Here is a 13,688-nt window from a genome sequence, read left to right as displayed (position 1 = left end):
TCTGCATCCCTGTGCTGAGCTGCTGCTGCTAGCCCTGCTGCTGCCGGCTGCTGGCACACATGCAGCGGCGCCGGAAGCACAAAACCTTTTCTCCCCCTCGGCGCCATCAGCATAAAACCTCCTCTCCCCTGTGTGACATTCAGTGGCCGGGAGGGAGCCAAAGTGAGCGGAGCTAGATGGGAGTAAGTGGCGGAGCTACACGGGACCATGCTGCAGCAGGAGGATGAGCTGCTACAGCTTAGGCCAGCCAGACTTCATTAGATAAGTGTCTGGAAAGAGAGCGAGTGTGTGTGTGTGTATATATACAGTGTCTGTGTATACTGTATATATGTGTGACTGTGTATGTGTGTAATGTACGTACAGTATGTATGTATGTGTGTGTTTGTGTATATATATGTGTCTGTTGTGTGTGTGTGTGTGTATGTATGTGTGACTGCTGCATAATGTGTGTAAGCGTCACTGGTACAGGGGGCGTTACGTGTGTAAGCGGCATTGGTACAGAGAGTGCTACGTGTCTAAGCGGCACTAGTACAGGGGGCGTTACGTGTGTAAGCGTCACTGGTACAGGGGGCGTTACACATCACTGGTACAGGGGGCGTTACGTGTGTAAGCATCACTGGTACAGGGGGCGTTAAGTGTGTAAGCGGCACTGGTACAGGGGGCGTTACGTGTGTAAGCGGCACTGGTACAGAGGGCGTTACGTGTCTAAGCGGCACTGGTACAGAGGGCGTTACGTGTGTAAGCGTCACTGCTACAGGGGGCGTTACGTGTGTAAGCGTCACTGGTACAGGGGGCGTTACACATCACTGGTACAGGGGGCGTTACGTGTGTAAGCATCACTGGTACAGGGGGCGTTAAGTGTGTAAGCGGCACTGGTACAGGGGGCGTTACGTGTGTAAGCGGCACTGGTACAGAGGGCGTTACGTGTCTAAGCGGCACTGGTACAGAGGGCGTTACGTGTGTAAGCGTCACTGCTACAGGGGGCATTACGTGTGTAAGCGTCACTGCTACAGGGGGTGTTACTTGTGTAAGCGTCACTGGTACAGGGGGGGCGTGACATGTGTAAGCGTCACTGGTTCAGGGGGCGTGACATGTGTAAGCGTCTCTGGTACAGGCGGCATTACATGTGTAAGCGTCTCTGGTACAGGGGGCATTACATGTGTAAGCGTCTCTGGTACAGGGGGCATTACATGTGTAAGCGTCTCTGGTACAGGGGGCATTACATGTGTAAGTGTCTCTACTACAGGGGGTATTATGTGCGCTCTGCGTTTGTAAAGTATGCAAGGGTGCAAATTTATAGTTTGCAGGGGGGCGCCGAACACTCTAGCAACGGCCCTGACTGCACAGCACTGTCACCTTTTACATTGATTCAGCGTCCATACATTACCCTCCGCGATATCACCCTCTCTACATTAACCATCTCGGGTCTTCCAGGCCGGCAGGCCAGGTGCTGTGTTGCGGAGTCAGGGCCTCTGGGGATCTGGGTGCGGCTGTGGTGGGGAGGCACTTCTGTGACATCACGTGGAGAGGAGGCTCCGGGCCTCAGAGACTATGCAACGCAGGGAGGCCTATGAAAACCTTCTGCTGCGCCGCTTTCATACACAGCTATGCCGGTGGCCGCAGCAGCTTTTGTTCCACCTGCGGCGCGGCTAGTGGGGATTGTTGATGCCGGAGGGGGCAGGTGGACTGGCAGCAAGACATTGGTGGTCATTCCGAGTTGATCGCTCGCTAGTAGTTTTTAGCAGCCGTGCAAACGCTATGCCACCGCCCACTGGGAGTGTATTTTAGCTTAGCAGAAGTGCGAAGGAAGGGATCGGAGAGCGGGTACAAAAAAATGTTGTGCAGTTTCAGAGTAGCTTCAGACCTACTCTGCACTTGCGATCACTTCGGACCATTCAGTTCCTGATTTGATGTCATGAACACGCCCTGCGTTCGGCCATCCACGCCTTAGTTTTTCCGAACACTCCCTGAAAATGGTCAGTTGACACCCAGAAACGCCCTCTTCCTCTCAATCACTCTGCGGCTGCCTGTGCGACTGAAAAGCATCGCTAGACCCTGTGTAAAACTACATAGTTCGTTGTAATAGTACGCCGCACGTGCGCATTGCGCTGCATACGCATAAGTGCCGAGTTTTTGCCTGGTCGCTGCACAGCTAACGAATGCAGCTAGCGATCAACTTGGAATGACCCCCATAGGACACTGCAGTAAAAGGATTCCCCCCCCCCCCCCCCCCCCCCCTATCTACAGCGCAGAGACTTGCTGCAGATGCAGTGGCATACCCTCCAGCTGCACCTTTTTGGCATGTACAGTCCCTTTTTTTGTATGGTCTGTCTCGTTTTTTGAATCTCCAAGCTTCCATTGAAAGTATAGGGAAAGGGCGTGGCCACGCCGGTGTACCCGTGGCCACGCCCCCTTTTCGAATGTGTATCAATGTTTATGTGTAAATTGTTGGAGGGTATGTTGCTGCAGATGCAGTGGGCCTAGTTTGGGGTGTGGGGCTGGAGCTGCAGCTCCATCAGTCCCATTGCTAATCCTGCTCTGTGAAAACACAGCAGCCAAAGGGCAGAGCCTCCCATTGGAAGTAACCTGTGTGGGAGGGCGTTTCTCGCCCAATCAGCTGTGGACTGGGTGTGATAGACCTGCTGCTAATCCAATGAGAGCTCCTAGCCACGCCCAGGGTTAGAGACCCAGGCACAGAATCACAGAGCTATAATATAGGAGATAAACAATTTTCCACTTTAAAATGATACAAAAAAAAAAAAAAGTTGCAATCTCCTGTTGCAAACTTTTTGTTTTTGGATATCTAACTTAGAATTTATTAATGAAAAGCGTGAGAGATTTGTACGCATGGGTCTGTTCAACAAGAGGAGGCTGCATACAGCAGAGTCTCTGTATGTAAAGTATATACTGCATTATGTGTAGACAACAGCAAAACTTTTCTTTTATTAACTAAAAACCCAATGAGAAAAACAAATTAAAAAAAATAAAGACCCAAAATAAATATAAAGAAGTTCAATTGGCATGAGATGTCAGGAGATGGGACTACTTTGAGGGCAAAAGGAAAAGGCACACACATTAGTAACTGATACAACCCAGTATGTGGCTATCCCTGGCACACTCCAATCTTATCTAAATGTAACATCCCAAAGGGAATACCCATCAATCTTGCAGAACTCCTCATAGGAGGTCAGTCAAAACCACTGCATGTATCTCAACCCATATTCTTGCGGTTGCCATAGCCACGTGGATGAGTATCCCTCCAGTCATCCCAGTTCCTAGCCTTCTGCAAAGTCTCTGGATCATCTTCCTCCTCTTTACGCTCCTTTTCAGCTGCTTCTTGATCCTCATCTACAGCAAAATAATGAAACTTCAAAGTCAAGATGTACCCAATAAGTTACCATCAACCACATTATCGCTGCCTCCACCTTCCTTATTGCAAAGCACAACTGTATGCAATGGCCACACAAAACTTTCCCAACATATTCAGAAATACATTAGTATAAATGGCAGACTAAAAGGTCACATAAATGATGGTCAGCAGAAACTGCTTGTGGATTTGCTTGTACAGTCTAAATTATATACCTGTTGTTTTATTGAAGACCCCTTGGTCTGGCAGGACTTGTTTACTCAGATGCTGCTCGTACCAGTCATCAACAGTCATGGTAGGTAGACTTGGATAGCCTGCTCCAAAGACCCTACGGGTAAAAGTGTTCTTCAGAAATGCACACCATGGGAAACATATGGAAATATTTGTGGGGACAAAATATAGATAATTGGCTAAGAGACTGTAATAAATAAAAAAAGAATTCACAGAAACCACATACTTGGCTTGGAGGGCATCACGAGTCAGGATAAAGGGCTTCATGGGTGGTCTTGTGGGACGTGGTCGTTGAGATATCTCCACTCCCTATAGAAAGAAAAAATATTAATTACTAAAGGCCCTTTTGGACACCAGCCCATGTCTTCTACCTTGTTGCCTCTTTAGGGCCTTTATGTTAAAGCTATTTTCTTCTATATGTTTTGTGATATGATTTACAACCTCTCTGTCCACAAAATGTTATCTGTTATTTAGAACCCCTTTTCCTCTTCTTTTTCAGTATCACCTATTCATTTAAAAAAAAAAAAACCTAACAAGAATACATTTCCAAGAAAAAGAACACCAATATTAAGAAAACTAATTCAAATAAGTCTGCACTTATCTGTTTGGAAAGCTCAAATTTATTTTGTAGCGGGAAACCAAAACAGTATAGTACAAAATACAGGTTTTGATACATTGCAATAAAAGCAGAGATTCAACCCCCAACTATAAACTAGGGCTTAAATCACTAGAAACGTTCAGGAAACAATGCTAGGTTTATATCAGGACAGATAAAGTCTCATCTGGACATCTCTTACATGTCTGGGTCCTGCAATTCCATGGGTACATACATGATCTTCAGAAACACAGATCTTGTATTACAGTTTACAAAAAATAAGAATTTACTTACCGATAATTCTATTTCTCGGAGTCCGTAGTGGATGCTGGGGTTCCTGAAAGGACCATGGGGAATAGCGGCTCCGCAGGAGACAGGGCACAAAAAGTAAAGCTTTAGGATCAGGTGGTGTGCACTGGCTCCTCCCCCTATGACCCTCCTCCAAGCCTCAGTTAGGTACTGTGCCCGGACGAGCGTACACAATAAGGAAGGATTTATGAATCCCGGGTAAGACTCATACCAGCCACACCAATCACACTGTACAACCTGTGATCTGAACCCAGTTAACAGTATGATAACAGCGGAGCCTCTGAAAAGATGGCTCACAACAATAATAACCCGATTTTTGTAACTATGTACAAGTAATGCAGATAATCCGCACTTGGGATGGGCGCCCAGCATCCACTACGGACTCCGAGAAATAGAATTATCGGTAAGTAAATTCTTATTTTCTCTATCGTCCTAGTGGATGCTGGGGTTCCTGAAAGGACCATGGGGATTATACCAAAGCTCCCAAACGGGCGGGAGAGTGCGGATGACTCTGCAGCACCGAATGAGAGAACTCCAGGTCCTCCTTAGCCAGGGTATCAAATTTGTAGGATTTTACAAACGTGTTTGCCCCTGACTAAATAGCCGCTCGGCAAAGTTGTAAAGCCGAGACCCCTCGGGCAGCCGCCCAAGATGAGCCCACCTTCCTTGTGGAATGGGCATTTACATATTTTGGCTGTGGCAGGCCTGCCACAGAATGTGCAAGCTGAATTGTATTACACATCCAACTAGCAAAAGTCTGCTTAAAAGCAAGAGCACCCAGTTTGTTGGGTGCATACAGGATAACAGCAAGTCAGTTTTCCTGACTCCAGCCGTCCTGGAACCTATATTTTCAGGGCCCTGACCACATCTAGCAACTTGGAGTCCTCCAAGTCCCTAGTAGGCGCAAGACACCACAATAAGCTGGTTCAGGTGAAACACTGACACCACCTTAGGGAGAGAACTGGGGACGAGTCCGCAGCTCTGCCCTGTCCGAATGGACAAACAGATATGGGCTTTTTTGAGAAAAAAACCACCAATTTGACACTCGCCTGGTCCAGGCCAGGTCCAAGAGCATGTTCACTTTTCATGTGAGATGCTTCAAATCCACAGATTTGACTGGTTTTAAACCAATGTGTTTTGAGGAATCCCAGAACTACGTTGAGATCCCACAGTGCCACTGGAGGCACAAAAGGGGGTTGTATATGCAATACTCCCTTGACAAACTTCTGGACTTCAGGAACTGAAGCCAATTCTTTCTGGAAGAAAAATCGACAGGGCCGAAATTTGAACCTTAATGGACCCCAATTTGAGGCCCATAGACACTCCTGTTTGCAAGAAATGCAGGAATCGACCGAGTTGAAATTTCTTCGTGGGGCCTTCCTGGCCTCACACCACGCAACATATTTTCGCCACATGTGGTGATAATGTTGTGCGGTCACCTCCTTTCTGGCTTTGACCAGGGTAGGAATGACCTCTTCCTGAATGCCTTTTCCCTTAGGATCCGGCGTTCCACCGCCATGCCGTCAAACGCAGCTGCGGTAAGTCTTGGAACAGACATGGTACTTGCTGAAACAAGTCCCTTCTTAGCGGCAGAGGCCATAAGTCCTCTGTGAGCATCTCTTGAAGTTCCGGGTACCAAGTCCTTCTTGGCCAATCCGGAGCCATGAGTATAGTTCTTACTCCTCTACGTCTTATAATTCTCAGTACCTTAGGTATGAAAAGCAGAGGATGGAACACATACACCGACTGGTACACCCACGGTGTTACCAGAACGTCCACAGCTATTGCCTGAGGGTCTCTTAACCTGGCGCAATACCTGTCCCGTTTTTTGTTCAGACGGGACGCCATCATGTCCACCTTTGGTAATTCCCAACGGTTTACAATTATGTGGAAAACTTCCCCATGAAGTTCCCACTCTGCCGGGTGGAGGTCGTGCCTACTGAGGAAGTCTGCTTCCCAGTTTCCATTCCCGGAATGAAACACTGCTGACAGTGCTATCACATGATTTTCCGCCCAGCGAAAAGTCCTTGCAGTTTTTGCCACTGCCCTCCTGCTTCTTGTGCCGCCCTGTCTATTTACGTGGGCGACTGCCGTGATGTTTTATCCCACTGGATCAATACCGGCTGACCTTGAAGCAGAGGTCTTGCTAAGCTTAGAGCATTATAAATTTACCCTTAGCTATATTTATGTGGAGAAAAATCTCCAGACTTGATCACACTCCCTGGAAATTTTTTCCTTGTGTGACTGCTCCCCAGCCTCTCGGGCTGGCCTCCGTGGTCACCAACATCCAAAACTGAATGCCGAATCTGCGGCCCTCTAGAAGATGAGCACTCTGTAACCACCACAGGAGAGACACCCTTGTCCTTGGATATAGGGTTATCCGCTGATGCATCTGAAGATGCGATCCGGACCATTTGTCCAGCAGATCCCACTGAAAAGTTCTTGCATGAAATCTGCCGACTGGAATTGCTTCGAAGGATGTCACCATTTTTTTTACCATGGCCCTTGTGCAATGATGCACTGATTTTAGGAGGTTCCTGACTAGCTCGGATAACTCCCTGGCTTTCTCTTCCGGGAGAAACACCTTTTTCTGGACTGTGTCCAGAATCATCCCTAAGCACAGGAGACTTGTTGTCGGGATCAGCTGCGATTTTGGAATATTTAGAATCCACCCCTGCTGTTGTAACAGTATCCGAGATAGTGCTACTCCGACCTCCAACTGTTCCCTGGACTTTGCCCTTATCAGGAGATCGTCCAAGTAAGGGATAATTAAGACGCCTTTTCTTCGAAGAAGAACCATCATTTCGGCCATTACCTTGGTAAAGACCCGGGGTGCCGTAGACAATCCAAACGGCAGCGTCTGAAACTGATAGTGACAGTTCTGTACCACGAACCTGAGGTACCCTTAGTGATAAGGGCAAATTTGGGACATGGAGGTAAGCATCCCTGATGTCTCGGGACACCAGATAGTCCCCTTCTTCCCGGTTCGTTATCACTGCTCTGAGTGACTCCATCTTGATTTGAACCTTTGTAAGTGTTCAAATTTTTTTAGATTTAGAATAGGTCTCACCTAGCCTTCTGGCTTCAGTACCACAATATAGTGTGGAATAATACCCCCTTTTCTTGTTGTAGGAGGGGTAATTTAATCATCACCTGCTGGGAATACAGCTCGTGAATTTTTTCCCATACTGCCTCCTTGTCGGAGGGAGACCTTGGTAAAGCAGACTTCAGGAGCCTGCGCAGGGGAAACGTCTCGACATTCCAAACTGTACCCCTGGGATACTACTTGTAGGATCCAGGGGTCCTGTACGGTCTCAGCGTCATGCTGAGAGCTTGTCAGAAGCGGTGGAACGCTTCTGTTCCTGGGAATGGGCTGCCTGCTGCAGTCTTCTTCCCTTTCCTAAATCCCTGGGCAGATATGACTCTTATAGGGACGAAAGGACTGAAGCTGAAAAGACGGTGTCTTTTTCTGCAGAGATGTGACTTAGGGTAAAAACGGTGGATTTTCCAGCAGTTGCCGTGGCCACCAGGTCCGATGGACCGACCCCAAATAACTCCTCTTCCTTTATACGGCAATACACCTTTGTGCCGTTTGGAATCTGCATCACCTGACCACTGTCGTGTCCATAAACATCTTCTGGCAGATATGGACATCGCACTTACTCTTGATGCCAGAGTGCAAATATCCCTCTGTGCATCTCGCATATATAGAAATACATCCTTTAAATGCTCTATAGTCAATAAAATACTGTCCCTGTCAAGGGTATCAATATTTTTAGTCAGGGAATCCGACCAAGCCACCCCAGCTCTGCACATCCAGGCTGAGGCGATCGCTGGTCGCAGTATAACACCAGTATGTGTGTATATACTTTTTATGATATTTTTCCAGCCTCCTGTCAGCTGGCTCCTTGAGGACGGCCCTATCTATAGACGGTACCGCCACTTGTTCTGATAAGCGTGTGAGCGCCTTATCCACCCTAAGGGGTGTTTCCCAACGCGCCCTAACTTCTGGCGGGAAAGGGTATACCGCCCATATTTTCTATCGGGGGGAACCCACGCATCATCACACACTTCATTTAATTTATCTGATTCAGGAAAAACTACGGTAGTTTTTTCACATCCCACATAATAACCTCTTTTGTGGTACTTGTAGTATCAGAAATATGTAACACCTCCTTCATTGCCCTTAACGTGTGGCCCTAATAAGGAATACGTTTGTTTATTCACCGTCGACACTGGATTCAGTGTCCCTGTCTGTGTCTGTGTCGACCGACTAAAGTAAACGGGCGTTTTAAAACCCCTGACGGTGTTTTTGAGACGTCTGGACCGGTACTAATTGTTTGTCGGCCGTCTCATGTCGTCAACCGACCTTGGCGCGTGTTGACATTATCACGTAATTCCCTAAATAAGCCATCCATTCCGGTGTCGACTCCATAGAGAGTGACATCACCATTACAGGCAATTGCTCCGCCTCCTCACCAACATCGTCCTCATACATGTCGACACACACGTACCGACACACAGCACACACACACACAGGGAATGCTCCGATAGAGGACAGGACCTACTAGCCCTTTGGAGAGACAGAGGGAGAGTTTGCCAGCACACACCAAAAACGCTATAATTATATAGGGACAACCTTATATAAGTGTTTTCCCTTATAGCATCTTTTTTATATATTTCTAACGCCAAATTAGTGCCCCCCCTCTCTGTTTTAACCCTGTTTCTGTAGTGCAGTGCAGGGGAGAGCCTGGGAGCCTTCCCTCCAGCCTTTCTGTGAGGGAAAATGGCGCTGTGTGCTGAGGAGATAGGCCCCGCCCCTTTTTCGGCGGCCTCGTCTCCCGCTCTTAACGGATTCTGGCAGGGGTTAAATATCTCCATATAGCCCCCGGAGGCTATATGTGAGGTATTTTTAGCCAAAAAAGGTTTTCATTTGCCTCCCAGGGCGCCCCCCTCCCAGCGCCCTGCACCCTCAGTGACTGCCGTGTGAAGTGTGCTGAGAGGAAAATGGCGCACAGCTGCAGTGCTGTGCGCTACCTTAAGAAGACTGAGGAGTCTTCTGCCGCCGATTCTGGACCTCTTCTCGTTTCAGCATCTGCAAGGGGGCCGGCGGCGAGGCTCCGGTGACCATCCAGGCTGTACCTGTGATCGTCCCTCTGGAGCTAATGTCCAGTAGCCAAGAAGCCAATCCATCCTGCACGCAGGTGAGTTCACTTCTTCTCCCCTAAGTCCCTCGTTGCAGTGATCCTGTTGCCAGCAGGACTCACTGTAAAATAAAAAACCTAAGCTAAACTTTTCTAAGCAGCTCTTTAGGAGAGCCACCTAGATTGCACCCTTCTCGGCCGGGCACAAAAATCTAACTGAGGCTTGGAGGAGGGTCATAGGGGGAGGAGCCAGTGCACACCACCTGATCCTAAAGCTTTACTTTTTGTGCCCTGTCTCCTGCGGAGCCGCTATTCCCCATGGTCCTTTCAGGAACCCCAGCATCCACTAGGACGATAGAGAAACACTATATTCAGGATGTAGTGGTCAAGGATTACATTCAGACAGGCATGATTGCTAATGAAACCACAGGTAAGTGCAATGATTTTGACAGGGAAGATCGGCTGGGTTATGGAGGATTATGATGTCTCACCAGACATAACTGGACTTTAACCGAAATACTAAAAAAATATAAAATATAAAAAAAAAAAGCACACAAACTACACTCGCAATGCCGCTACAATGCCATTCCCTGGTGTACATTCATGTGTATGAATGTGCAATGACTGAAGGAAGTCCCACTTGCAGCATCTATAGATGCCTGGTTGGTCTTTAGTCACAGCATCAAAAATTGCACCAGCCCTATGTTAGGTACAGATTTTCTGTCCAAGCATGGCCACCAATGTAAACGATTGAGCATCTATATACACAAACACTACAGCATCAACCCCCGCCCCAAGACATTTCTGATATCATGGGTCTTAAATCACAAACGCTCCTCTGTGCACACACAGGGCCAGTGCAAGGTTTCTCTTTACCCTAGGCAAAGCTTCAGCCCACTGCCTCCAACTACTACCAATACCCACTTCAAAGGCACTCATGGGAAAGTGCAGAGGAGGAGTCTTATAAGTTCCACAACCACCACTTGCACTGCGTACAAATAGGATTTTAATTACCTGCCGGTAAATCCTTTTCTCGTAGTCCGTAGAGGATGCTGGGGTCGATTTTAGTACCATGGGGTATAGACGGTTCCGCAGGAGCCTTCGGCACTTTAAGACTTTTCAACAGTGTGAACTGGCTCCTCCCTCTATGCCCCTCCCCCAGACCACAGTATAGGAACTGTCCCCGAGGAGACGGATATTCTCGAGAGAGGAATTACTATTGTCGCGAAATTCACACCAGCTCACACCATCCATAAACAACATGTCGGCTAACATTGCCTTTAACATAAGTCATGCCAACCAGCATGCATAATGCAACAGCAACAGCTGTTAACATCTGAACACGTGAAAAATGTGCAAAAAGATAAACGTAATCAGCAGGAAAAATGAGCACTGGGCGGGCGCCCAGCATCCTCTACGGACTACGAGAAAAGGATTTACCGGCAGGTAAATAAAATCCTATTTTCTCTTACGTCCTAGAGGATGCTGTGGTCCACTTTAGTACCATGGGGATGTACCAAAGCTCCCAGTACGGGCGGGAAAGTGCTAATGTTCCAGCAGAACTGACTGACCAAATCTTAGGTCGTCAGCAGCCAAGGTGTCAAACTTATAAAACTTAGCAAACGTGTTTGCACCTGACCAAGTAGCAGCTTGGCAGATTTGTAAAGCCGAGACACCCCGGGCAGCCGCCCAGGACGAACCCACTTTCCTTGTAGAGTGGGCTTTTACTTAAGTCGGTAACGGCAATCCTATGGGTACCCCATATCCAGCGCGCAATAGTCTGCTTAGAAGCAGGACCCCCAATCTTGTTGGGGTCATAGAGGACAAACAAAGATTCTGTTTTCCTTATCCTAGCCGTTCTTGCAACATAAATCCTCAACGCTCTGACGACATCCAAGGATTTTGAGATGGCTGAGGTGTCAGAAGCCACTGGCACCACCACAGGTTGGTTGATATGAAAAGAAGACACAACCTTCGGAAGAAAGTGCTGACGTGTTCTCAGTTCAGCCCTATCTTCATGAAATATTAAGTAAGGACTCTTGTGTGAGAGAGCTCCTAACTCAGACACCTGTCTGCCTGAGGCCAAGGCCAATAGCATGACCACTTTCCAAGTGAGAAACTTCAACATCTTTACGTCTTGTAGAGGCTCAAACCAGTCCGATTTAAGGAACTGCAACACCACATTAAGATCCCATGGTGCCGCAGGAGGCACAAAGGGAGGTTGGATGCGCAGAACCCCCTTCACAAACGTCTGGACATCAGGAAGGGTAGCCAACTGTTTCTGAAAGAAAATGGACAAGGCCGAAATTTGGACCTTGATAGACCCTAATCTCAAGCCAGCATCCACACCCGCCTGTATTAATAGGAGAAGACGTCCTAATTTAAACTCCACCGCAGGAGACTTCTTGGATTCACACCAAGATACATATTTTCTCCAAATATGATGGTAATGTTTGGACGTTACCCCTTTCCTGGCCAGAATAAGTGTGGGAATGACTTCATTGGGAATACCCTCACGGGCTAGGATCTGGCGCTCAACAGCCATGCCGTCAAACGCAGCCACGGTAAATCCTGATAAACTAATGGCCCCTGCTAAAGCAGGTCCTCGCGAAGAGGAAGAGGCCGAGGATCTTCCAGTAATAACTCTTGAAGATCTGGATACCAGGCCCTCCTTGGCCAGTCTGGAGCAATGAGAATTGCTCGAACTCTTGTACTTCTGATGATCTTGAGAACCTTTGGAACAAGTGGAAGTGGAGGGAACAGACACATCAACTGAAACACCCACTGGGTCACCAGTGCATCCACTGCTATTGCTTGTGGGTCTCTCGACCTGGAACAATATGTCGGAAGCTTCTTGTTGAGACGAGATGCCATCATGTCCACTTGAGGAATGCCCCAATGACTTGTTACCTCTGCAAAGACTTCTGGGTGGAGGCCCCATTCTCCCGGATGGAGATCGTGTCTGCTGAGGAAGTCTGCTTCCCAGTTGTCCACTCCCGGAATGAAATTTTGCATGTCTTTCTGCCCAGAGGAGTATCCCTGTCACCTCTGCCATTGCAGCCCTGCTTTTTGATCCGCCTTGACAGTTTATGTAAGCTACTGCCGTTACATTGTCTGACTGGATCCGTATGGGACGACTTTGAAGATGGTGTGCCGCTTGATGAAGGCTGTTGCACACAGCTCTCAACTCCAGAATGTTTATGTGAAGGCGAGTTTCTTGACTTGACCATCTTCCTTGGAAGCTTTCTCCTTGTGTGACTGCTCCCCATCCTCGGAGACTTGCATCCGTGGTCACCAGGATCCAGGCCTGAATCCCGAACCTGCGTCCCTCCAGGAGGCGAGAAATTTGTAGCCACCACAGGAGCGGAATTCTGGCTTTTGCTGACATTATTTATTATTTATTTATTAACAGTTTCTTATATAGCGCAGCATATTCCATTGCGCTTTACAATTAGAACAACAGTAATAGAACAAAACTGGGTAAAAACAGACAGACAGAGGTAGGAAGGCCCTGCTCGCAAGCTTACAATCTATAGACATGATTATCATTTGATGCATGTGGAGATGCGACCCTGACCACTTGTCCAGTAGGTCCCACTGGAAGACCCTGGCATGGAATCGGCCATATTGTAGCGCCTCGTAAGCCGCTACTATTTTCCCCAACAGGTGAATGCACTGATGAATTGATACTGTTCTTGGTCTCAAAAGTTGTTTGACCATGCTCTGGATCTCCTGAGCCTTTTCCACCGGTAGAAATATTCTCTGTATCTCGGTGTCCAGTATCATTCCCAAAAATGATAATCTCATTGTCAGTTCCAACTGGGATTTTGGAAAGTTGATGATCCAACCATGCTGTTGAAGCACCTTCAGGGATAATGCTATGTTCTGGAGTAGCTTGTCCCTGGATCTCGCTTTTATGAGGAGATCGTCCAAGTATGGAATTATGTTGATTCCTTGTTTGCGAAGGAGAACCATCATCTCCACCATCACCTAGGTGAATATTCTCGGAGCCGTGGAGAGCCCGAACGGTAATGTCTGGAAT

At 47.8% G+C, this 13,688-nt stretch overlaps 1 protein-coding gene across 1 annotated transcript in view; it reads right to left on the bottom strand.

The window, feature by feature from the left end:
* Positions 1-2,912: 2,912 nt before the first annotated feature.
* IGBP1 (immunoglobulin binding protein 1) overlaps positions 2,913-13,688 on the bottom strand; it is a 48,589-nt gene continuing 37,813 nt past the window's right edge. Inside the window, exons 4-6 of the mRNA XM_063937099.1 lie at positions 3,825-3,907; positions 3,583-3,695; positions 2,913-3,348 (exon numbers count right to left, since the gene is read on the bottom strand). Of these exons, the coding sequence (XP_063793169.1) occupies positions 3,212-3,348; positions 3,583-3,695; positions 3,825-3,907 (333 nt within the window). The 3' untranslated portion in view covers positions 2,913-3,211. The remainder of the gene's footprint in view (positions 3,349-3,582; positions 3,696-3,824; positions 3,908-13,688) is intronic.

Source organism: Pseudophryne corroboree, chromosome 8 (genome assembly GCF_028390025.1).
Source record: "Pseudophryne corroboree isolate aPseCor3 chromosome 8, aPseCor3.hap2, whole genome shotgun sequence".
Lineage (NCBI taxonomy): Eukaryota > Metazoa > Chordata > Amphibia > Anura > Myobatrachidae > Pseudophryne > Pseudophryne corroboree.
The sequence above is the reverse complement of the archived record's forward strand: the minus strand, read 5'-3'. Positions and strand labels throughout refer to the sequence as shown.